This window comes from Aotus nancymaae, unplaced genomic scaffold (genome assembly GCF_030222135.1).
Source record: "Aotus nancymaae isolate 86718 unplaced genomic scaffold, 86718_ANA_hifiasm-v0.15.2.pri h1tg000002l, whole genome shotgun sequence".
Classification (NCBI taxonomy): Eukaryota; Metazoa; Chordata; class Mammalia; order Primates; family Aotidae; genus Aotus; species Aotus nancymaae.
The window spans coordinates 33,057,809-33,084,618 of NW_026988413.1; the positions used below are offsets into that span (position 1 = coordinate 33,057,809).

A 26,810-nucleotide genomic window follows, 5' to 3' on the forward strand; every position below is an offset into this window, starting at 1 on the left:
TATAAGCAACTGATAAATATTCAATTGTTTTATTTAGTTTTTATTTCGTGTATCTTTTTTCAAATATAACCCTTTCTAATGTTTTCTTACTGTTGATTGAAGGGCAGATAAAAGGAAATACTGGGTAATATTGAAGATTAGGGAGGTATATCAACAACAGACATGATACACCAAATCAAAAGAATTGTTAGATGGCTCTGGAAAAAGAGGAATATAGCATTCAGACAGCTTTTTATGAATGTAGACTGTTTCAATTATTCAAAGGCCTGTTTTCCAGCCTTTATGTTCATTTATCAGGTTGGCTATGGTACTAGATACAGTATTATGGGAACTTGCTGCAAACCTTATACTGTTGTCCTACACCTATTTCTCTTTTCTGTACCCCTGATTTCACTTTGATCATGACTTTATTTAGCTGACATATTAATTTATTATGGAATTAAGTTTTAAGGCATATAAAGTATTTTTAAGTCAGCTGTGCAGTTCCCCACATTCTCATGGCCACTATTAAGGGTAAATTAATTTTAGTAATTTTTTAACCCACTGTATCTATGTTACTTAAAAATATAATCATAAAAATATTGAGATATTGTACATTTTTATGTGAAGTCATCAAAATCTGGTATGTATTTTACACTTTGCAGTGCATCTGAATTTGGACTAGCTGCATTTCAAGTCCTCAGTAGCCATTTATGGGTAGTGGCTAACATACTAGACAGTCCCATTTCTAGCTGGATAGGATGACAGTGTATCAGAAGCCAGAGAATAAAGAGGAAATTGGCATCAGGGGCCAGGTGCAGCTGGATCCAGTTTCCTGAAATATAGCTGATTTTCAATGATGAATGAGGGCTAGATCCCCTCCTCAAGCCCCACAATCCCTGAAGGAGATTGAGAAAGCACTGGATGTTCAAGAGACCCAGGGCAGAAGGTGGTCAGAGAAGCAGCCATCCTTAGGAAATATTTTATCAGTATTTAAATTATTTTCTCCTTTTGACATTAGTAATACTTCTACCCTGATTTCCATTCGTCTCCTCTTTAACTCATTGTTTTTCTTATAGTTGCTCATAAACATAGATTAACTTTCAGGACCACTGGCATAAATGGGGCATTATCTTTTAACTGTAGAATAACAATAACCTCTAATATAATCTGAGCACCTATTCTGTGTTTGAATTTCTTCTCTAACATCCTAACAGGTGTTTAATAATTTATCTTACAGGTTGGCTAGAGTTGGCATAGGTCTTTTTTATTGTAGAAAAATTATGAAATAAAAAGCTATTTAAAATGTGTTTGTTTATAAGTTGTGTTTGAAAAGAAAAATGAAATATAATTTGATTAAGGATTTTGTTCAGTTAGTAAATATTTATTATACATTTATTGTGTTCTGCGTTCCACAGATCACTGTTTTATAAACTCTGGGTCTTAAGTGACTGTGAGTCATGGAATCAGTTAGATGGATAGTGATTAGCATTAAAAAAATACAATAGAAAAAAAAGAGTATATCATTGCTTGTAAAGATAATGATTTTAAAAATTTTAGTTATATATTTGTATTGTGGAACCCATAATAGAACATATTTTCTTACTGTGGGTAAAGTTTGAAAGCCACTAACATAGATGAAAGGACGTATTTCTGATTCTCAAAAAACTTGTGAAACTTTAAGATGTAAAACTCACCAACTAAACTTTTAAACACTGTAGCTGATTTCAGTCAAATAGAAGACATCAAAAGATATCCTTTCTTACTCCTGATTGTGTAGCTGTGAGAATTAAGGTAATTTAATTTCTTAACATTCAACTTATGAAGGTGGAATAGATTATGAGGTATTAATATGAAATAGTAACTCTAATAGTTAAAATGCGGTTGTTCTGATAAACACCTGTTGAAGAGTAAAATCCAATGATCTTTTAAAAAATTTGTATTAACAGGCTGAACATGAACTAAGTCTGGCAAGAAAAATGGTGCAGTGGAAAACATGGGAGCCATTAGTGGAAGAGCCTCCTGCCGATCAGTGGAAATGGCCAATATAATTATTACGTGATTTTGGTGGGTTGATGGGAAACTGATGTAATTAAATATTCTGTTCTATTAAGAGCGTGTTCATATTATTGACATCAAGAAAACTGATATAGAAAATATCTAGGAAACTTAAAATTAGTGATTATGATAATTCGGTCATGTGAATCCATTTTTGATTTGTAAAGTAGTCACACAATTTATTTCAAAGATGTTATTTCTATGAACAGAGACATCATCGGAAGATTTGAGAATTAATTAGAAAAATTCCTACAGACCTTCAATGTAGAGGCCATAATCAAAAAGTGAAGTTTCTTTAGTAGTATATATATCATTCATTTTTTAAAATTATCCTGAAGAAGAAAAGAAAAGGTCCTTAATTATTATGGTCTAAACAAATTTATAGATCACTGTTTGAGGTAAAAATAAGAGTGATATTTTCAAATGTGATAAAATAGCACAAATGACTGGTAATAAAATTTGAAGTTATGGTTAACCTCCTTAACTGTGATCTTACGGATGTAAAGTAAAATTTAAATATATAGTTGTATATTGATTACAAAATCCATAATGCCATTTTGTTTTAGTCATTATTTGAATTATACCATTTACTCTGTTTTCTTATAGTCTTAATTTTATTACATTTTGTTGTTACTATATTATATTTGAAAACCATCAAATTAGAATACATTGTACAGTTGAAGAAATTGACTTGGTACTTGAAAGAAATATTTCCCATTGCATAGAGGTACTTGGAAAAACTTTTGCTTTTGTTGTATTTGTGTAAGTTAGTTTTCTGGGGCACAGCCTTTTAATTTTCTTAATCAACCTAATTACATCAGGATAGAGGTAGAATTTCTGTAAAAGAAGAGATATTAAGAGTTCCTGAAATTTATATCTGGCATATGGATAGGCTTATATTCAAAACATCTTAGTCATATGACTATAAATTCAAAGTGGAATCACTAAGTACTTTGCAGTACGTTTCTAATATAAGGGTAGGTGGGTATAAAAACAAGACAAATGCTGTTCAGGGAAAGAAGTTGGCAAGCTTAAAATTAAACAAAAATAAAATTACATGTGTTTTTGCCTTTTCTTCCTAGCTCTTTGTCATTTCTAAATACTTGGTTAAATTTAACTTGATATCTCTTTCCTTCATAGATAATAGTATACTTTTGTGGGGTTGTGTGTGTGTGTGTGTGTGTGTGTGTGTGTAAGCACATTTGCTTAGAATGAGGAAAAAATGGTATTTTTCCTTCTTTCCAGTATACTTCTCCCCTCATAGAGCTGTAACATGAATACTAAATAAATATTAAATAAGGTAGATTCTTAGAGTGCAAGAAGGCTCCTTCTGGTGGGGAAATGTTAGAGGGGGAGTTAGAACCCCGGGGGTTCTCATTCTCATGGTTCTAGTATCGTTAACTCAGTGACTAAATTGAGACAAGTTTGGCCTGTTTCTCAGAAAGGCCTATTTCTAATGTTGTAAAAGAAGTAGAATATGATTTATAACAACATTTTCATTTCTAAACATTTCTTGATTATATGTTTATTAAAACATGATCCTAAAGTGTGTTTGTGTGGATACTTTCAAGGTAATTTTCTAGTCAACCATTTGTTTTCAGATCCTTCGGGAAACACAAAAACAAAGAGGGCTTGCTGTGTTTCTGTCATACTGTCAGTCCCATTTCTGCCATGATTCTTGGGCATCTTTTATGTTTCACCAACAGTGTTACTGAACTTTGTTGCAAAAAGGGACCTTACTGGTGTTTGCATTAGAAATGCTAGTTGTAGAATAATAGTTATTGTAAAAATAATACTATAAAAATAATAGCTAATGTTTATTGAGACTGTAATATGAATGCCAGGTACCATTATATGAATGCCAGACTAATTTCCCTCATTAAACCTGCACTGCAACCCTAAGAGTGATACTGCAAATTATCTTCATTTTCCCGATAAGAAACCAGAACCCCATGTGAGTAGTTTTCCCCTGCAGTTATGCAAGTTGGGGCTTTAGGGATGCTGAAACCAAGAGATGATTTAATAACAAATCCAAGGTCACATAGCTAGTAAGATGTGAAGCTAGTGTTTGAACCTAGGCAGCCTGCTTCTAGAACTGATACTCCTGTTAACGTTATTATTTATGACTGTGCTTGGGATGTTGTCGCTCCTGCCTGTGCTGTATGGGCGGAACCAAATGAACCTAGATCCTGCTGTCTTGACTTTTTCCATCAAGTATCTGTAAAGAACAAATACAAGCAGACGTAGTGAACTGGATTTCATTTTGTGCAAAGAGCTGCATATTGGTAATAGGCAGATTATATTAATGGGATAGGTATCTAAAAGGTATTGCAATTTGGTCCTTGATTCTTCCTCCTGTCTCAGTTACTCACATGACCTTACACCTGATCGTTTTTCCTCCTTCAGTGTTTTCCCAGTTGCTTCCTATAAACATCCAGGTTAAGTCTCTAGCAAATGAATCTTTTATTCAGGGATCTTCGGTGTTTTGAGTGGCTACTAAACTAATTTGAATAATTTTCAGAATGGTCTATTTCAGTTCTCCTCATGGGTTTCATTCTAGTTAATCACCATACTCCAGATACTTCAGAAGAAAGAGAAGCTAATCAGTCTGAGCTTTGCTAAGAAAGAAGAAATGGCAACAAAGTTGATGTCCCTTTTCTCCCACACTGGGACTTAGTGCCGACAATTCCAGTTTCTTGGCATTCTTTCCTTTGGGATGAAAATGGCTTATATTTAGGATAACTAAATATAGCATAATTTATCATTCCACTTGGAATGATTTTGAGTGAAAATAGTTACATAAGGGTAACAGATATACACCATAACTGTCCTGGGCTAATAGGATATATGGCACCCTACTGGAGTAAGGCCCACGTCTCAAGGTTGCCATCTTTCCTACACCAGTAGGATCAAGTAGTCTGTCAGAATACAATGAGTTGATGCCAGCAGTAGCAGTTATGTGCAGTCAGACCTCAGGTTTCATTGTGTCCTTTCACTCTCCCTCATTCTCCCCTCTCCTTCCCTTTCCCTCAGAATTGGGGGATGGAAAAAAAGGGAGCTTATATTTTATTGTTGATTTTCTAATCCCAGTCAGAGGAGGGAAGCTAATTAAGCCAGTAACAATATTTATTAATGTATCTTTTTTAAAAAAGGAGATAACAATATATAGGAAAATTCCTGCATGTAGGCTGTCAGCTTTTTCTTTTCCCATCCTCTATGATTATGTAAACAAACAGAAGTTGACACCCTATGCAAGTATGTTGTGGGGTATAGGATTAAGTACCAAATTGCTGAACATAACGCGAGTATTTTGGATTTGCTGAGTGCTATCTTCCCATTAAAACTAAGTGTTCAAGGGCAGGCGCAGTGGCTCATGCCTGTAATCCCAGCACTTTGGGAGGCCAAGAGAGCAGATCACTTGAGGTCAGGAGTTCGAGACCAGCTTGTCCAATATGGTGAAAGCCTGTCTCTACTAAAAGCAAAAACAAAAAACCAATAACTAAGTGTGCAATGAGATTGTAGACTGTGCTACAACAATAGTTTAGTAATGCCAATTATTTTAGAGAAAAGTAAATAAGAGGCTACCAGTTGGGTTTAGAGGAGGTTGATGTTTTGTTTCAGACAAAATTCACAGGAAATCACAGTGGGAATATGATAAGGGGTTTGAATGATTGATAGGGACAGGAAGAATTTATTTGAGAGATCCTAGAGATGAGCCAGTATTCTAGACAGTGAAGTAAAGTAGTGAGTAATGTAGTGATTTAGCATGGGTTATCATTAAATCCCAGTGTCTTAAGTGTGTTTTTTATTCATACTGCATGTCTAAGGAGGTTTGGCAAGGAGTGCTCATGGATATACAAGGAATCCAGGCTGAGCATGGGACCATCAACACATATTTCCATGAACATCGTGGTGTTGGGGAAATGGAACATGACAAATTACACGTAGAAACGAAAGAAAACCAAGGTTAAAAAAGTTTTTTGACTGTGCCACAGTATTTATGAATTGAACTTGCCATGCATAGCTAGTAATTTTCAAATTAATCTTTAGGTTTACATTAGCAGCTAATTTTTTTGTGGTACAATTAAATGTAATTTATGATAGATTGGCTTCTGAATGTGATTAAATGAAAAGCATTGCAAAGATTTCTATTTTGGTATTTCTCATGATCCTCAAGTGCTTTTTTTTAGGTGACTCTTAGTTTTTCTAAAGAGTATTACTTTTTTATTACAAAATATTGGCATTTTAATCTCTCTGTAACTAGAGAGTGAATTATTTTTCACCAGAGTAAAACAGGTCCACAATCCCTCATCTAAATTCCTAACTTCATAAATCTCTGAAAATAAAGCTTTTTCATAACTCATTTGGCAACCAACCTCATCTGAATTACATGAGGTTGCGGTATTTATCCCACTTTAATGTGAATATGAATATATTTTGCCACAGATGTATCAATGTATTTGATTCTGAATTGCTTCCTCAGATCCTCTGAATGTGTTACATAATGTAAAATATATGCCCATATTTCCTTTCAGAAATCTGAAAAATTCTGAATATCAAACACCTCTGTCCCAAAAGGTTTCAGCAAAGGGATTATGGACCTGTATTTCCAGACTCTTAACAAATTCACAAGGCAGTATTATTATCCAAATTTAATCTACATAGACAATTTTCAAAACGAAAATTTTCAGGTCCTTAGTTTTCTAAATTTTAATATTTAAAATTTCATTATTCATTTTAGCCTGGAGTAACAATGGGAAATATTTTGACATGCTTGATTTTATCAAGCCACTAGGTGGCATCTTTGTAAAAATAAAAGCACATCAAAAGAAATGTTTATTACATAAATAAATGCGGAGATGAATGAAAGTTGATGTTTCATGAGAAATACAAAGTCATTTGGTGCAATAAGTCCTGAGAAAAATGCATAATTTTACCGTGAAAAGGAAAATGGTATTGTAAAATTACTCTTCCACTTTTCGAGAAGCTTTTTCCTATTGGTTGTTTTCATTCAGTTTGAATATACATTTATTATGCAACCAAACTACATTTGTGTGTATGTGTGTGTATGTGCGTGTGGGCAGGATTTTGATATGCTAATAACCTTTCCATGTTCCACAGACTACCCAAGGAAGCATAACTATTAAGATAGGTTCCTATTTAAGATTGAATTGTATAAAGTCATCCTCACAGCAAACTACAAACAAAAACAAAAACAAAAACGAATAGTGGATATCAAGTCACATTTAACACTGCGAGACACTGGAAGTTCTCTTCTACCAGTTTTTCTTTCCCCATCTCCTGACTGGAATAAACTTACTGTTTGCATGCGGTCTCTAACATTGAGAACAGTGAATGATAAATTTTAAAGAGGAGACCCAGAAAAGTGAATGTTTAAAATCAGTGGAATTTTAATTAGTAGCAGAATGTAAGATAAATTATGATTTTGGAGATGGGAGTGGATGACTGTTCATAAAATCTTACCTGCACACCTCCTCACCTGGTCTACCCAACCAAGAAAGGCTAATGCTAGTGGTTACCTCAATGCCCAACTTTCCCCTTTTCTTTTCATGAATGCGTGGAAATGATTAAAATGCATTTACTTTTACTTAACATCATTATTAAAACAAAGCCAATTTTATTGGAAAATATGTATTTCACTATTCTAGTAAAAATGTATTTTAAAACGAGATGACTAAAAAAATGGACATTACAAAGCTATTGAAGAGATGAGAGTGCAATTTCAGCAGAACAATATAAATAAATAGATGAAGACAATGAACATTTATGAATAAGGGAATGGACCTTTACTAATTTTATTAATCCTTTAAAAATACCAAAGCATATTAAACAGTACCGTAATAGTGGTTAAAAATATGGGACCTGGAGTTAAATTGCTTGGGTTTAATCCTGGTTCCTTCATTAAACTTTGTATGCCTTAGTTTTCTCATTTACAAAATGGATCTAATAGCAGTTTCTCCCTAATAAAATCGTTGTAAGGATTAAATTAGAAATCTATGTAAGATGCTTTGTGACAATACCTAATAAATGTTAGGTGCTATTATGAGATAGCAACGTGTAGTTTTTTTTACAAAATTTCCAAGAGAAACATAGTTGACCTGATCTTCAGTACTATCCAGTGCTTCTTTAAACATTTTCTTAAAGAATTTATTGATAGGCTGTGCGCGGTGGCTCACTCCTGTAATCTCCAACACTTTTCGAGGCGGATTGCTTGAGGCTAGGAGTTTCAGATCACCCTGGCCAACAGGTGAAACCCCGTCTCTACGAAAAATACAAAAAATTAGCCTGGGGTGGTGGCAGGCGCCTGTAATCTCAGCTATTCAGGAGGCTGAGGCAGGAGAGTTGCTGGAGTCCGGGAGGTGGAGGTTGTAGTGAGCCAAGATCACGCCACTGCGCTCCAGCCTGGGCGACAGCGAGACTTTGTCCAAAAACAAAAACAAAACAACGACAACAAAAACGATTTATTGACGTATTGATGTACAAAATTTAGTTTATTAACTAATTTAGTGATTAACAAAAGTTCTTCTAAGGAGAATTATTTGATAGCTACTGTCTCCCATGTCTCTTTGGCTGACGGGAAGCTGAGACCCAAGTTGTTAATTTAACAAAAGCAAGTAGGCACCTGCTGTTATACACTTGCGTTCTCCTTTTGACAGTTTTTCGCCTCTGACTTCATACTGATGTTTTTTCTCTGATTTTATATATCTATAAGATTAAATTGCTGTTTGGTTTAGAGAGCTGTGCGCTTTCACAAGTGTTAAAGATCTTGGAGACAGGTTACTGTCCTGATTCACTTTGGCATCTAGGTAACCGGTTGGTAACCGCCTCCGCCTCTGGCTCCTCCCCTTCCCCCTTCCGCATCCCTCCTTCCCTCCCGCTTAGCCTTTGGCTCCTCGCCGTCTTCCTGCCGCTTCCCTCTCCTCGCCCCCTCGCCGCTGGCCCCGCCCCTTCTCCTTGTCGGGTCCCTCCTCTCCCCACTCGCCTCTGGTCCCTCCCCTTCTCCCTGCCGAGTCCATTCTCCCGCCCCCTCACCTCTAGCCCCGCCCCTTCCCCTGCCGCTTCCTTCCTTCCTCCACCTTTGCCTGTGTCTCCTCCTCGTCTCCTTGTCGCGTCCCTCTTCCCTGTCCCTTTACCTCCGGCTCCTCCCCTTTGTCCTGCCGCGTTCCTCCTCCCCATACCGTCACCCCTAGTTCGTCCCCTTTTCCCTTCTGCGTCTCCATCAATCTCCTTCACTTCTGACTCCTTATCCTCGCCTCTAGCTCCTCCTCGCCCTGCCCCCTCACCTCTGGTCCCACCCCCTTTCCTCTGCCGCGTTCCTCCGTTGCAGGCCCACCACCTGCCTCCTCTGGCTCCTCCTCTTCTTCCCTACCGCGATCCTCCTTCCCGATCCCCCCCCCCCCTCATCTGGCTCCTCCCCTTCTTTCATGCCACACTCCTCCTCCCGACCCGCCCCCCTCCTCTGACTCCTCCCCTTTTCCCGTGCCGCTCTCCTCCTTCCCGACCCCGCTCCCAGACCGCCCCTGTCGTGCACTAGCCGGAAGAGGTGGTGCCAGGTCCGTTGCTATGATACGACCAACAACGGAGAAAGCGGCGAGTTTGGAAGCTGCTTCTTAGGAGGCCGGGCAAGCACTTCGGTGAGAGTAGTTAACGTTTCGTACACAGGTAAGAGGACAGGTTCTAATTGCTACCTCCTGGCCGGACGCTGAGACCCAACCTAGAGCCGGTGACAGCCGCGCTGGACTCTGGGTTCTGTGCGCCGGGCAGCGATTTCCGCTTGGGCTCCTGGAGCTGCCTGGTCGGTGAGGAATGTTCCACCTTTACTTTAAAAACTGTGCGAAGCAATCGAGCGCGGTGTCTCACTCACGCCTGTAGTCCCAGCACTTTGGGAGGCCGACGCGGGCGGATCACTAGGTCAGGAGCTCGAGACCAGCCTGGCCAACAGAGTGAAACCCCGTCTCTACTAAAAAATAAAAATACAAAATATTAGTGGCGGGCGCCTGTAATCCCAGCTACTCGGGAGGCAGAAGCAAGAGAAATGTTTGAACACGGGAGGCGGAGGTTGCAGTGAGCCGAGATTCGTGCCATTGCACTCCAGCCTGGGCGAGAGTTGGAGACTATGTCTCAAACACACACACACACACACATACACACACACACACACACACACACCGTGCGAAGCATCTCATCTTTCTCTGCTCCTTTTCTGGCTCCGCCCATCTGATTTGGGACTTGAAGCAGCAGCATCAAGCTAGAAGGTACACCTCACCCTACACCCCGAGTACTTATCACAGTAATTGCATAGAAGATGTGTGTATAACCCAAATCGGGCACTAGAAGACTTTTAGCCTTCCGTGGCGACCATTCTCATAAGTCAAGAGATTTTAGACTTTCCTCATCTGGCACTCTCACTCCTTCCTCTCCACCCATAGTCTTTGCCTCTTAACAAACTTAAAAATTCAACAGACCTATTTGGTAGAAGGCAAGACTGGATCCCTGCCTTACTAATTATACTGACATTCTAAATATATTAAGCTTTAAATGGTAGGGCATGAAATGTATTGTAGGTGAAAGGGGGCTTTTTTGGTGGGGGGACGGAGTCTCTCTCTCTCGCCCAGGCTGGAGTGCAGTGGCACGAATCTCGGCTCACTGCGACCTCCGCCCCCCTGGTTCAAGCAATTCTCCTGCCTCAGCCTCCTGAGTAGCTGGGATTACAGGTGCGCGCCGCCACGCCTGGATAATTTTTGTATTTTTAATAGAGACAGGGGTTTCACCATGTTGGTCAGGCTGGTCTCAAATCCTGACCTTGTGATTCGCCCACTTCAGCCTGCCAAAGTGCCGAGATTACAGGCATGAGCCACCGTTCCCCGGCCAAAGGGGACTTTTTTTGTATGCAAACATGATAGAGGTTGCTCTTTTATTTTTAAACAGTAAGACTAAAACATTTACATTTGAATAGATAATACATTTTTAAAAGTTCAAATAGTAAAAATAATGAAGAATAATCCACCATCTACTCATCCCATATCCAGGCCACCTTCCAGGGGTGTTCTAGACATACACAAATATGTAAATGTACCTATAGCATTGTGCATGCTCATCTGTGATTGGCTTTTACGCTTAGGACTGTGTGTCCAATTGTTTCCTATCAGCAGTTATAGATCTGTCTCATTTATGCATTTATAGATGAATTTATGTATTTATGTTTCATGTGAGAGGTGTTACGAAGCATATCAGGAAAGTTGGAAACTCCCATAAACAAAAAGATCGATAAATGTCACTACCTAACAATCTAAAACCTCTATATAGTAAAAGAAAACATAAACAATATCAAACATATAATGAGAAATATAAGTACAACACACAACAAAGGGATATTTAATAATTAAGACTCATAAAACAATATGAGGATGTAAGGAAACAGTCAATGGACAGTTCTTGGGGCTGTAATAGAAAGCAGTTTGATGGAATTTAACAAAAGAGATAGATGGATAAGATATTTGTTGTAGCACTATTTTTAACAGTAAAAAACTAGAGACAGCTTAAATGTCCATCAATAGAGCAACAGTTCACCACAGTGTGACTTAGCCCTGCAAAGAAGTTGCTGTGAAGTTGTTGAAAAGAATGTGGCAGAATCATATTTTACATCAAAATAAATGTTAAGCACATATATAGAAACAAGTCGTAATATAGTATTAAAGTTTAAAAATAAACAGAAATATAGTTTATGAAGGACATCAATATAATCGTAAACAAATTTAAATGTATATATATTATATAATTGTAGCTTTATAGACAATTCCTGGAAAGGTAAACTGCCTAACAATGAGAAATAAAATTAGAGTGTCTGGAATACTTTTACTTCTTATTTTATCCCCTTCTGTTCTGTTAGATTTTTTTTCTAATAAGCACATATTACTCTCTTAAAAACAACAACAAAATGAACAATAACAATAATGAAAAAACAATTTTGAAAAGCCTTTTCAAACTGTAGCTTTCCAAACCGTTTGGGTTGGAATTTTACATTTTACACTTCACACTTTAATATGTGTGCTTTGTTATTTACATTTAATATTTGTTGCAATGAGAGTTTATACATATTTATGTATACAAGGAGAGCATATTAATATTTACATATGAGAGGATATTAGGAAACAACAAAATTAGCTCCTTATTCTAGATGGGTGAAGGAAAAAAATTGCTGAATATTTTCTACTCTATTTTAAATCATAGTCGTGTTTCTCACTTAAGAACAATAGACATTCTCTGTTAATGTATCTGATGACAAAGTTGTTAAATTCTGGATCTGACTACCACTAACTTACCATGAGGCATTCCTGGGTCTTAGCTTTCTCATCTGCAGGGAGATCAGGTTCTAGACTTTGTCTTAACCACCAGGACCCCTTTTCTTTTCTCTCCCAAAACCCCCATGGACTCCTATACTAAGATATAGCACAAGTTAGTGGTTAAGGGCTTGGGTTCTGGATCCAGACTGCCTGGATTTGGATTCCAGATCTACTGCTTACTAGCTCTGTGTTCTTGAAAATATTACTTAACCTCTCTGTGCTAATTTCTTTATCTGTAAAATGGGCATAATAATACCATCTGTGAAGATTAAATAATTTAGTATAAGTATTTGCTAATATTATGCTTTATTTTAAAAGTATTTTTTCTCCTACGATGTAAAATGAGTAATTATGTAATACCTAGGAGACATTATTAGTGTGTAATTATCATTAGCTATTTGGAAATTTTAGAAATAGTTCATTACTGATTAGCTAACATTTAGTATGTGCTTATTATATGCCAGGCACTGTTGGCTAAGTACTTTATATACACTATTTTATTTAATTCTTGCAAGAACCTTTGATGTTGAAACTACTAATATCCCATTTCCCAAGTGAGGAAAGTGAAACTTAAGTTAAACCTCTGTGTCTCAAAGTCATACAGCTGCTAAGTATCGGGAACTGTGAGGAATCTGGTAATTTACTCTACGTACAAACTAATAAGTTAGTCACTGTTTCTTGGATGCTGGGTCAAAGGACACATAGCAAAAGAGGTAGCCAGAGCCTTAAGTTTGTGCCAATTTCCCAAGCCCCCCATTTCATGCAGAGGAAACAGAAGTGAGTCTACATGGATGCCTGGACATGGGGAATTTACTGCTTCTATAGTAAACCAAAGAAAGCCTGCTCTTTGTTTCAGTGAGAAGACGTTATCTCAACCTTTGCAGTTTCTTGGTGCAAACACAACCCTGAGAAATGGCCTGGGTAAACAGTGACCCTGACCTTGAATTTTTGTCACACTCCACAGGAACATGTAGGAAAACTCAGGACCCATGGCTGATTGCTTCTCTCAACACGAAGTTGTTAAGTCTGGATTCAAACTCAGGTGGGCTGGCTCCACAGTCAACCCTCCTGAAATGCCACTTTAGGAAACCAAAGCTGAGAATCACTGTACTGTATGGCATTGAAGTCATGACTTAGAAACCTTGAAATTTCTTATTTTTTGGCTGAATAAATGCTTATCACTGCTAACCATTATAAACACAGTTGCTAATCACCCTTTGTAAACAACTAACAGGTTGAAAACATCTAATTATTTGGGTCATATATTCATACCATTAATGACCTTCTATGAACCTCAGGCACTACTGTACATACAATCGACAGGTTATAGAGAGCTATGATCTCTCTCTCTCTCCGTGTGTGTGTGTATGTGTGTGTGTGTGTGTGTGTGTGTGTGTGATTTAGACAGGGTCTCAGTCTGTTGCTCAGGCTGGAGTGCAGTGGTGAGAGCTTGGCTCACTACAACCTCCCCCTCCCTGGCTGAAGCGATCCTCCCACCTCAGCCTTCTGAGTAATTGGGACTACAGATGCGTGCCACAATATAATGCCCAGCTAAGTTTTGTATTTTTTTGTTGAGATTGGGATTCACTATGTTGCCCAGGCTGGTATTGAACTCCTAGGCTCAAGAGATCTGACCACCTCAGCCTCCCAAAGTGCTGGGATTACAGATGTGAGTTACCCACACCTGGCCCTCATCTTGTTTATAAGGAGATAGATTGCTTGGAGGAGAGCAATCTAGGACACCTCACATACCAAAACTAGAGTGAGATGAATATAAGCATTAGAAACCATAGCAACAAGGAAATGGAGGCAGGTGCATTGAGGAGGAAGGTGGAAGGGTATGGATTTATCCAGTACCTATCAAAGGAATTTTAAAATATGTGGCTTCTGTTTCTGGCTGCACTGATTTCACATGTCTCATGGCTTTAAATACCATAGACTTCTGACTCTCCCAATTTCCAGGCCAACATCTTCTCAAACCTTCAAACTACCAACCCAGTGTCCAATGGGCACCTCAAACTCAGCATACCCCAAACCAGACTGATCTGACCTCCATGCATACCTCCATGCATACCTCCTTGCATACCTCCATGCATACCTCCATGCATACCTCCATGCATACCTCCTTGCATACCTCCATGCATACCTCCATGCATACCTCCTTGCATACCTCCTTGCACACCTCCTTGCACACCTCCATGCATACCTCCATGCATACCTCCTTGCATACCTCCATGCATACCTCAGGCCTCCTTTAGTTGAAGTTTTCCTTATTTCTGCAAATGTAGCTCTATCCTTCTGGTTACTCAGGCTAAAAATATTAGCAGCATCCTTGATTCCTCTCTTTATCTCATAGCCCACGTCTAGTTCACCACTAAATCCTTTCGGCTCTATTTTAAAAATATATCCAGAATCCAGTCAGCACTTCTCACCATCTCCTCTACTATCAGCCAGGTCCATTTCACCTCATGTCAAGGTTACTACAGTGGATTCCGTAGACCCCTGATGTCCTACCAGCTTCCGACTCCTCTGCCTTCCACAATCTAATGCTGTCTCCCCACAACTTCCTCTCTGGCTTCATCTTCTAGTGTTCTTAACTCACTGCTCTCCAGCCGCATAAGGTGACTAGCTAGTTGTTCTTCAGATATGTGATGCTTCTCATTTCTGCATTTGTCCTCGTGCCTTGCTTATTTTCTCAGTTCAGCCTCCTGCTCAAATGTCATCTTAAACCAGAGAGGCATTCCTTCCCCACTGTATATACTTAGCAACACTTGCCGCTCTACTCTGTCATGCTCTCTCCTGATAATCTCGTATTTCCTAGCCACCTTCTTTGCTTTATTATTTTGCTAGCTCTTATCTTTATCTGATCCAATGTATATTTTACTAATTTAGTTATTGCTTGTCCATTTTCCTCACTAGAATGTGAGCTTTTTTTTTTTTTTTTTTTACTGCAAATCAAAATCCCTGCAGTAAAAACTTCAAACTGCCAACCAGATCAAAAGCCCTGCAGTAGGCCGGGCGTGGTGGCTCACGCCTGTAATCCCAGTATTTTGGGAGGCTGACATGGGCAGATCATGAAGTCAGGAGTTCAAGAACAATCTGGCCAAATAGTGAAACCCTGTCTCTACTAAAAATACAAAAAATTAGCTGGTGTGGTGGTGTGTTCCTGTAATCCCAGCTACTCAGGAGGCTGAGGCAGGAGAATTGCATGAACCTGGGAGGCAGAGGTTTCAGTGAACCAAGGAGGCAGAGGTTTCAGTGAGCCGAGGTCATGCTATTGCACTCCAGTCCAGGCCACAGTGCAAGACTGTCTAAAAAAAAAAAAAAAATCCCTGCAGTAAAAAAAGCTTATATTCTAGTGAATTCTAGTGAGGAAACTGGGCGAGTAACAACTAAATTAGTAAAATATATACTGGGTCAGGTAAAGACACGTATCAAATATAACAATAAATATGTATAATGATTATGTATCAACAAAAATTTAAAAAATTTTTGAAAAGCCTTGTCCATGGCTGTGTGTAGAAACATAGAAGTGTCTCTACACACAGCTAGAAGGGGGACTGGTAATGAGTAGGTACCTAATAAAAATTTGCTGACAGCATGAATGAATTCAGCTATGGCCAAGGCTTTTTAAAAATTTTAACATTTTTGTTAATACATAATTATGATATATATTTATTTTGATATTTGATACATGCATACAATTTGTAATAATCGAATCGAGGTAATAAGGATCTCCATTACCTTATCATTTCTTTGTTCTGGGAATATTCTAAAACTTTTCTTCTAGCTATTTTGAAATGTAAAATAAAGTATTATTAACTGTAGTCACCTTACAGTGCTATCAAACATTAGAACTTACTCCTTTTGTGTAAATGTATTTTTGAACTCCTTAACCAACCTTACTTCATCCCCCCCGCCACTTTCCTGCCCTTCTCAGCTTCTGGTAACCATTCTCTACCTTCATGAGATCAACTTTTTAAGCTCCTACTTATGAGTGAGAACATGTGATATTTGTCTTTCTGTGCCTGGCTTATTTTACTTAACATAATGTCCCCCAGTTTTACCCATGTTGTTGCAAATAAAGAATTAAAGAAATAAAGAAAGAATTTCATTCTTTTTTATGGCTGAATAATATTTCACTGTGTGTATACATGCCATATTTAGTCTGTGGTAGACACGTTGATCGGCTATTGTGGATAGTGCTGCAGTAAACATGGGAGTGCATCTATCTCTTCAATATGCTGATTTTCTTTCTTTTGGATATATACCCAGCAGTGGAATTGCTGGATCATATGGTAGAACTATTTTTAGTAATTTTCATTTTTCACTAACAGTATACTACCATTCCCCTTTCTTTGTATCCTTGCCAGCATCTGTTATTTTCTTTTTGACAATAGCGGTTTTAACTGGGGTGAGATGATGTCTTATTGTGGTTTTGATTTGCATTTCTCTGATTATTAGTGATGTGGAGTATTTTTTCATATACCTGTTGGCTATTTTTATGTCTTCTTTTGAGAAATATACAGTGATTATATCGATGGAAAAAATAAATTAGGGGGTAGTTGAGGTATGATTAGGAAGTCCACCCTGGAGAAATTTTATTTGAACCAAGGCATGGAAGATGAGGGATTAGTCATAAAGATTTGTAGTAACAAGCCAGGCCCGGTGGCTCACACCTGTAATCCCAGCACTTTGAGAGGCTGAGTCAAGCAGATCACCTGAGGTAAGGAGTTTGAAACCAGCCTGGACAACATGGTGAAACCCCGTCTCTACTAAAAATACAATAATTAACTGGGCGTGGGGTCGGGCACCTGTAATCTCAGCTATTTGGGAGGCTGAGGCAGGAGAATTGTTTGAACCAGGAGGCAGAGGTTGCAGTGAGCTGAGACCACAACAGCCTAGGCGACAGAGCTAGAATCTATCTCAAAAAAAAGAAAAAAAAAGGTTTATAGACAAAGGAAACATAAAATACAAAAGCCTCAAGAGGGAGATCAACCCTAGATATGGTAAAAGATAGGTAAAAGATGGGGTTGGTTAAAAGATGAGGTCATAGAGGCAAGGGCTAGGTAAATTTAGGACCTTGAAGGCCATGGTGAGTAGTTTGGGTTTTATTCTAGAAATCATTTTATTTTAGAGGTGTTTAAGTAAGTATGACAGGGGCATGGTATGAGTTTCTTTAAAAAATATTTCTCTGACTATTGCAGTAGTACTGTCAAAATATGACAGGATGACTGACAAAAGTAGACTGAGACTAAATTATCAGGTCAGTATTGACAGTGCTTTTTGAGTGGCGGGATAATAGGTGAGCAAAAGGAAAAAAAAATAAAGGATGACTAAAAGTAGACCTTCCTTGGTTGTGTTATATTATTGTTTTATTATACTGTTAGATATAATTTACTCATGTTACAGTTGTGAAATTTATTATGTTAGGCCTATTGGATCAACTTTTATGCCTTGGTGGGCATTCAAGCTGGTTTAATCTTTTTCCACCTTATTAGTTAGATATAGGTATGGCTTCCCCTTTAGGTGTCTATACCTTGCGAGTGCTTTTAAATGTTGTGTCTATTAAATGGGGCCTTATTCATACTGGGTAGTGTCAGATGGAACCTGACAAAGTTTCAGAGCATAGGTGAGCAAGCATTGTTCTTGTGGGCTGTGGGAAAGACAATGCAATTTCTATTGTGAAATGGTCATTCTTACTAGATTGCTATGAGAATAATCACTAGATGCTGACTCTCAGAGACTTTTTTGGTGTTGGTCTATGGATGATTCTTATTCCTCACGGAGGGCAGTTCCCCACGGTTCTCTAGCATTTCTACTTAAGAGACACTGACAGCTTTGTTTTGAATTTCTTTTCAAGGATATTTGTGTAGTGAACAGTCTTAAAACAGTCTCTTTCTAAAGCAGAGGTCAGATTTATCGGTCTAGTATAATAACAATAATGTCTTCCACCCAGGCAAAGGTTGGGCACATTTGCTTGCAGTCTGTTATAAAGGATTGGAGTTTCTAAGCTTGGGGTTCCTTAGCTGTGATGCAAACCCACTGTGTGTATAGCATCTAATTGGGCCATTCCACATTTTCCTTCTGGGATTTGGGAGCACAGGGATCCTATGTGAATATAAAGCTCATGCTGTCTGCTGTGCCATGAGTAATAAAGTCCTCTGTCTCTGACCCAGGAGTCTTATGTATTCTGACAGCATTCATGAAACTATGGCAGGCTAAATTGTTAGCTTGTCGGTAGGATAAAATCTCAGACCTGTCATAATTCTTAGTTCCTATTCCTAAAGAGGCTTTAGCACTCTTGATCACATACTCTCCCAGCCATCTTGTGTTTTTCCTACTCTACTAGCCTATGATGTCTTAGTATATAATTTCTAAAACAGGTAATACGTTTACATTGTTTAAAAATAAAAATATTGAAAACAATACATTGAGAATTCTGGAGCCCTCCCTTCTTCTGGCTACTTTCTGTGCACTTTGCCCCTCATCAGGTAGCTCGTTTTCTTAGTTTCTTTCATGCTTTTCTGAATGTTTCTTTCTCCTGATAGAAGCAAACACAAATATATATTCTTATTTCTCACCTTCTTTCTTTTTCTCACTTAATGTATCTTGGAGTGTGACTTTTGTCAACATATAAAGTACTTCATCCTCCTCTTCTTTTTTATTTAGCTTCTTTATTGTTAAGTATAGCACAAGGTCAGAAAGCCACATAAAACACATATCCAGATTAATGAATTATGATGAGGTAGATGCCCTTTTTCATTTTCATCTCTCACAACAGATATGCCATATGATTGTTTTGTATTTCTCTGTGTGTATGACTTTGTGACATTATTTTTATATAGCCAAAATCCATTTATATTTACCCATATATTTTCACTTTCTTTGCTGTTTATCATTTGCTATACCTGTGAACTTACATCTGGGATCAGTTCTTTTTCCCTGCCTCATCAATTTTCAATAATTGTTATTGTTATTGAAATTCCTTTAGTCTTAGTCTTAATAGTACACTTTTTTTTTTCCTACTGAAAGGAGCATTAGTTGCTTTTACTTTTTGTTATAACTAGAAACAATGAAATTTACCCTCTTTAGTCTGGAGTGTTATGCATTTTAATAAACACATATAGTTTGTGTAACCACTACCACAATTGAGATTTTGAATGTTTCCATTACATAAAAAATCCCCACCTCCTTCTGTAATCAACTCTTATCTTTGCCCTTAGGCTTTGGTGTATCTTCTACACCAAAGGATTTGTCATATAGAGTCAGTAGTACGCAGCTTTAGTAGAGTTGGCGTCTTCATAATTTGAGCATGATTTGAGTTTCATCCATGTTGTTGTGTGTACCGCTTGCCTTTATGCTTACTAGCACTTGCTATGAGAGAGCTTTAATCATATTATTTTAATTATTCTAATAGGTAGATAGTACTATCTCATTGTGATTTGAAGTTCCATTTTTATAATGACTAATGATATTGAGCTTCTTTTTATGTGTTAGTTCTCAGGACTGAGACCGGGGTGAAGCAAATGACGCACGTAGACCCAAAATTTTAGGAGGCATTCATTTTCAGACACGAGTACGAGTGTAGAGCAGCGCAGGCACTTCGCTTGCCTCAACCTCAGCCTGGCCCTGCTTAATTGCCTTCTATATGTATTCTTTGCCGAAGTGTCTGTTTAAATCTTGTACACTTTTTAAATATCGGTTTTTCTTATTATTCTCTATATAGTCTGGATATAAGTCCTTTAACAGATATGCATTTTGTGAAAAGTATCTTCCAGTCTATGATTTGTCTTTTTATTCTCTTCGTTGTGTTTTCTGAAGAGCAGAAGTTCTTGATTTTGTTGCTATTGCTGTTTTTAGAAGATACCATTTTGGCCAGTTTGGGGTGAGGATGATTCCTCAGATAGAAACAAAAGCATTACCTCAGACTCTCCAAAGAGGGCAGATGAGTATGTTGCCAGGAGTTAGGCCTTCATTATGATATTCTCTTTCTAATCAGATCACTAAGCTCTGTTATAGGATAAAATCATCAGAATGCAGTTTTGTTTGTTTGTGTGTGTGTGTGCGCGGGTGAGAGCCCGAAGAAGTTTCTTAACCTTTTTTAAAATTGAGCTGTTGTTCATGTTTTTTTCATTTCACTTTTTTCCCCTCTTATTTGCTGTGGGATTTAAAAACTGTGTTTTTATTTTTTGGTTGCCTGTAGTTGAGATTTAACTATGCATATTTAAGTAAAAAAGTCTAGAGTTAAGAATATATCCCCCTTGGAATGGGAGGCCATTATTTTATGTGAAATAACTCAGAAACAGAAAATCAAATACTGTATGTTCTCACTTATAAGTGGGAGTGAAATAACATCTACATATGAACATAGAGAGTGGAGTAATAGACATTGGAGACATGAAAGAATGGGAGCATGGGAAGGGCATGAGGGATGAGAAGTTACTCACTGGGTGCCATTTATACCATTTGGGTGATGGTCACAATGAAAGCCCAGACTTCACCACTATACAATAGATTAATGTAACAAAACTACACTGTACTTGTACTCCCAAAATCTATATATAAAAAAAAAACAGAATAAGGATTTGAGACAGGTTGGTTTTTCCCTTCCCAATTACATATTACTGTCTAATATTTCAATTTACTATCATTTTGTATTGACAGTATTTGCTTGGATTTACCCATGTGTTTATGGTTTTACATATTTACCTTTCCGAGTTGCACTTCAGACATCCTTTGAAATCATTTTCCTCCTTTGAGTATTTTCTTTAGAAGTTCCTTTAGAGCAAATATTTTGGTGGTAACTTAGTAACTAACTTGTAAATGCTTCTGTTTTCTTTCTTGAGAGCTAATTTTGCTGGGTGCACAATTCTAGGTTGATAGTTATCTTCTTTCTGTTACCCTATTGTTACATTGGCTCCTATTTTTCTGATAAGTCTACAGTGATTTTACTTTTCTTTGTTTAATGTCAGTAAATTAATATGATTCAAAACAGTAGATGTTATGTTCTTTATCACTGTACTTTCAGGACCTTTTCTTTGTCTTGGATATTCTGTAATTTCATAACAATGTGTATGGCTACTAATTATTTTTATTGAACCTGTTTGGTATATATTTGTATTATGCTTCCTGGATCTGGGGATCCATATTCTTTTATCAGTTTTGAAAATCTCTCAGCTATTACCTTTTAAAATATTTTTCCTGGCTGGGCATCATGACTTACACCTGTAATCCCAGCACTTTGGGAGGCTGAGGCAGACAAGTCACTTGAGGCTAGGACTTTGAGACAAGCCTGGCCAACATGGCAAAACCCTGCCTCTACTAAAAATACAAAAATAAGCTAGGTGTGGTGGCACATGCCTGTAGTCCCAGTTACTCAGGAGGCTAAAGCAGGAGTATCACTTGAAACTGGGAGGCGGAGGTTGCAGTGAGCTGAGATTGGACCGCTTGCACTCCAGCCTGGGTGACAGAGCAAGACTCTGTCTCAAAAAGAATAAATAATACATAACAAATATTTTTTCTCCTCTATCTTTCTATTATTTGCTTTTGGGACTCCATTTTGACATATGTTAGTTTAGGAGCTGGCAAACACTTTATGAAAATGACTTTTCACAGGTCATTTTTAGACTACAAAGACCACATGAAGTCTCTGATGCATCTTCTTTGTTGTTTTTGGTTATACAGTACAAAATCACAACAAAATATATGCTTAGCAAAAACATACGAGGCTTTCTTTTCCCTGGCTTTTAGTCTCATATTTTATATATCCTATCTCTTTGCATCATTGTATATAAAATCATTTTATTTATCTTCCAGTTTACTAATTCTTTCTTCAACTCTCTCTAATCTTATACAGCTTATTCACTGAGATAAACAATTACATATTTTTATTGCAGATGTTTCCATTTTTAAAAATTTATAATCTAGTAGCCAGACAATTCCACTGGCTATGGGTGAATTTATTTTCTCCATAAAGATTTGTGCTCAAAGTAGAAGCCCAGAGAGAGCTTTTCCACCTCACTACTGTTCCAAGGTTTCATATTGCCCTTGCTTTTGCCATAGAAATTTTGTCTTGGGGCTATCTTCCCTATCTTCCCTTCCTGGCTTCTATAGATGGGCTCCCTGCTATATTGGTCATTTGCTTCTGTGATTTAGCTCCTGCATCTGCAGCCTGGCTCTTGGATGCCCTGGACTATCCTGGCTCAAACTTTTAGATGCTGTCGTCTTGTCCTCCAAACCCAAGTTCTTGGTTGCTATAGCTGTAGGTCTAGTCAGCTCCAAGCTTAACCTATATTAGTTGTAATAGGTATATTTGGGGGAGCAGAGGTCATTGCACACCTCTGCTACAATTTATAAGAGCAGAGCTACTACAAAAAGTGTATTCTGTTCAGGGTTCACTTGCTATAGAGCTGGCTGGTTCCTTGGAGCTTCTAATCATTTGTAATCCTAGAAGCATCCATTTATCAGTTTTGTATTCAGAAAAAAAGATAATTCAAAAAGTCTTTTCACAAGGCATTCTTCATTAAATAAGGAAGAAATGACAAGAGATTTTAAAATATTTTTCCATATGTTTGCAGAGTATTGCTGTCGAATTTATTCTTTTAAGCTTCTTTTTTTTTAAATCTCATGCCATTACTGAGATAATAAACATTTTTTAAATGAGCAATATTTTACTTGAATATTATGAATATTACTCTATGCTAGCAAAAAATTTGATTTTTGGTGTAGAAACTTTATGTAGTAAACGTGTTTATTTTTCTTAATTCAGGAAAATGTCTAGTCAGAAGGATAAATATGAAGCTCAGAATATAGATGATTCAACAGAAGAAACTGATGATGCTTTTGACACTGTCACTATTCCGGTTCCCTCAGAAGAGCCTCAAGAGTCAGATCAAACTGAAGAGCGTGAATCTGGACTAGAACAATTCAATGAGAGCCGTGCAATGCACGTTGAGGAGCAGAGTGCCCAAAGCTTTTCAAGCGTGGAACCAGACAATGAACAACTCTTGGAAGAGGTTATATCACCAAGACAAGTTTCATATACTCCTCTACATCATGAAAGGCAGTTTGCAACGCAGAGTCCAAATGATGATAGTCTGGCATTTCTGGATAAAAGAAAGGCTATAAAGGAGTCTTTACACGAATCAAAGGAAGATTCTCTAGCAACAGGTACTACCTAAGGAAGATAGGCTATTTCATTTTCTTGTTTTGAAGAATGATTACTTTTCCTTGTTGGCTTATTTTTGCTTGAAGATTTGTTTTATATTTTATATTCCTTTCCCTTACCCACCAAACTTCCAGAGTTACATCGCTTGAATATCTTAACTATTTGTAAAAGCCTTTCTATTCTGCAGTATCTATTTTTCATCAATGAATGACCAACATTAAAGTTAAAAATTGATATTTGTTTATTTTTTTCAAAGAAAGTAGGTTTTAAAAATGTTTAGGGACCTTGGAAAATGATGGAGAAATTGTTGACTAAAATGGGAATTATTTTGCATGCCAATTTGGAATTAATTGTTGTACCTAAATCGCAAGAGGTGGATGGGAACTCGACAACAGATTTTCTAGTTTCGTATCCAGTGGTCGATCATTCTATATATGATGTTGCTTTTACATATTTCTATAGTCGATTTAGTGTTAACTTACATTTTCCTTTAGAAAAATCATGATTTTTCATTGTAGGTTAATTTTAAAGACATAAAATAATGTTGATGGCATATAGTAGTTTTTATTACATTCTTAATAACAGCAGAGTGGCAGCAGCAATAATGTGGTTACACAGAGAACCATTCTACTTGCTTTAACTGACTGCTCCTTGTCCTTCTTGTACGTGAGTTTTGAGAGTGTTTCTGCCTACAGAATGGAGAACATGAACTATGATTTAACAACAACAATAACAGCAGCTTAGTTTGGCTGGTAAAATGTAGCTTTTGAATCTAGTGGGGTAGTTTACCCTTGTGTAATGTGTCCATATAAGTGAATGAAAAGAAGGGAGAGAAAACTACCTAAGCCTAATTATACCTGACTGAAGCAGGTATCTCTCAATTTTAGTATTTAATGTAAATTTAGGTTTTACTTTTGGGTATTTATGTCATTCCCTGATATTGTAACTTATAACAAACACATGGTGATTTAAAAAAAATTGTTGTCTTGGTTCTGTACCTCCTGAACTTCACAAATCCCTTAACACATTTCTACTTCCAAAAGCTTAAGAAGTAACTACTATTAAAATTTTGAAATTTATTATAATTTTTTGCACCAATAAGACAATTACAATAGCCTTCTTATAGTTTACCACCTGTGAAAATATTCTCTTTGTTGAAAGAGAACTGTGAAAACAAATTTTAACAAGCTCAGAGAACCTTAGCATTACCAGTGTCTACTTAAATTTTGCCGTGCTGTAGATAAAAATGTCTTATTTAGCTTTATGAAAACTGTAATTTCAGGCATCTAGAAATACACAGAACTTTTTTGGTATGTAGTCTGCATTCTATACTTCATCTTCTTACATCTTCTCCATTAAACTTTGAAGTATATAGATGTAAAATAAAATAATTTACTCATATTAATTACTTTTTACATACTGTATTTCCCTATATTTGTGAACAGATAATCATTTTAAAATAACTTTTTAAATTTTTTAATATGTAAGTATCTTGATTCTCTCTTTTCTAGAGGGGATTGAGCCATATAATGGCCTTCTCTGTGAAAAGTAGTTATATTGCATTTCTAACTTCTGGGACACCCTCTGTGTCGCAGGTCTCTCTTTCCTAAATTCACTATGCAAAAATGCCTGATTTTATGAGATGTTTCCTATGCTTATATCTGAACAATACATGCCAGGTATTGAATATTAGAGCTAATTTCTGAGATTATGGATTGATTTTTCAAAGCAACTAAATATTGGTCACTTTTCCTTGTAGAAAATTAAAAACATACTGTTATCACTGGGGCGCAGCAGGGAAACACTAGCCAGAACAACTTGCATTTTATGTAATTATTAACACATAATTCTGTATCTGTTTGTGGACTGTAGTTTGCTGACCTTTGCTATATTTGACTATAATTCTTTCTTTTCTCTTTTAATTTACAGTCAAAGTTGTACTTATTCCAGTGGGCCAGGAAATTGTAATGCCATTTAAGGTTAATACCATTCTTAAACATCTCAAGGACCGTTTTTCACACTTATTAGGTATCCCACATTCTATACTACAGATAAGGTACTCAGGTAAGTTTGGAGGCTAATAAAACATATCAAGACTTTTCTAGTTTTAGCATGTAAACAATCAAGATCTTTGATTTTAAAAACTAAATATCTTGATACTCATTGAACATTATATTGTGGTTATGCATTCACTCATTCAACACACATTTAGTAAGGACTTACTTTATTCTAGATACTTTGCTAAGAAATGAAGATATAGAGAAACATGAAATAAGATTCCTGTTTTCAAATTATTTAGACTAGTAAGGAAGAGGATGCATGCAGTAGCTGCCATGTAACGTGTAAACGTTTTCATGGAAATATGCACAAAAAGCTGTGGGAACAAGGGAAGGAACTTAGTAGATTCTAGAAAGTTTCATTTAATTAAAGTGATAACAGTTGTGCCAAGTCACAAAGAGGTGAGAAAATGTGGAAGTTTTGAGAAGTGGTAAGAAGTGTTGAGAAGCTGGAAGTAGATTATATATGGGTAGCGGGTGGAGATGTGATTGAAAAAATGGATGATGAAAGAGATTGTGTAGAACAGGAAGAGGACTGGAAAGGGTTTATGAGTATTCTGTGCATTAAGGTCAGTTCACATTTCCATTATGATAGGTATATTTATATTTTGTGGATAACATTGAACAGCCCACTGAAGTTATATTAATCTCATGTCATGAGAGGACATAGCCTTTATTAACTGTTACAGTTTACCAGACTAACGGACCTAAATATGTGCTTCTATAGAATATGCCTGAACAGATCCTAATATTTTAGTTTAAACAGTTTTGATATTGACTTGTAAAGATGCCACAAAAAGTTTCCAGAGAAAAACAATTTAATTTCCAAATTATTTAAAAAAATCTATTATAGTAAATGTACTCCAAAAGTAAGATGTACGTGTGTTCAGATAAGTGATTGTTAAAACTTGATCCAATATACAAAAGCTAAAATTTAAATAATTGTTAGTAATAATGATTATGACCATACTGTTGGTGTTGGTGATTAATTTATTGAGCACATACTGTGTGCTAGTACTTCCAGAAATGTTTTGCCTACATTATAATTTAATCCACACAGCAACCTTTGGATGTAGGAATTACTAGTAACTTTTATTCTGGGAGAAGGAAACCGAAACTCAAGAAACTTGTGCAAAGTCGCAAAACTGGTAAGTGGCAGAGTCTGAACTTAAATGTAGGTAT

The 26,810-nt window shown here is 36.9% G+C and overlaps 2 protein-coding genes across 9 annotated transcripts in view; both read left to right on the plus strand.

Annotated features, from left to right (window-relative positions):
- NDUFA5 (NADH:ubiquinone oxidoreductase subunit A5) overlaps positions 1-3,111 on the plus strand; it is a 36,356-nt gene extending 33,245 nt beyond the window's left edge. For both annotated transcript variants that reach the window (XM_064373851.1, XM_012473996.2), the window contains one exon: positions 1,929-3,111. In XM_064373851.1, the coding sequence (XP_064229921.1) occupies positions 1,929-2,030 (102 nt within the window). In that variant the 3' untranslated portion in view covers positions 2,031-3,111. The remainder of the gene's footprint in view (positions 1-1,928) is intronic.
- A 6,015-nt stretch (positions 3,112-9,126) lies between these two features.
- Positions 9,127-26,810, plus strand: part of IQUB (IQ motif and ubiquitin domain containing) — a 72,580-nt gene continuing 54,896 nt past the window's right edge. For 5 of the 7 annotated variants that reach the window (XM_012474100.3, XM_012474103.3, XM_012474105.3 and 2 more), the window contains exons 1-3: positions 9,127-9,720; positions 23,173-23,573; positions 25,501-25,635. In XM_012474100.3, the coding sequence (XP_012329523.2) occupies positions 23,177-23,573; positions 25,501-25,635 (532 nt within the window). In that variant the 5' untranslated portion in view covers positions 9,127-9,720; positions 23,173-23,176. Of the gene's footprint in view, positions 9,721-23,172; positions 23,574-25,500; positions 25,636-26,711; positions 26,777-26,810 lie in introns of those variants that run through there. The other 2 variants (XM_012474104.3, XM_064373895.1) reach the window with 2 other exon arrangements.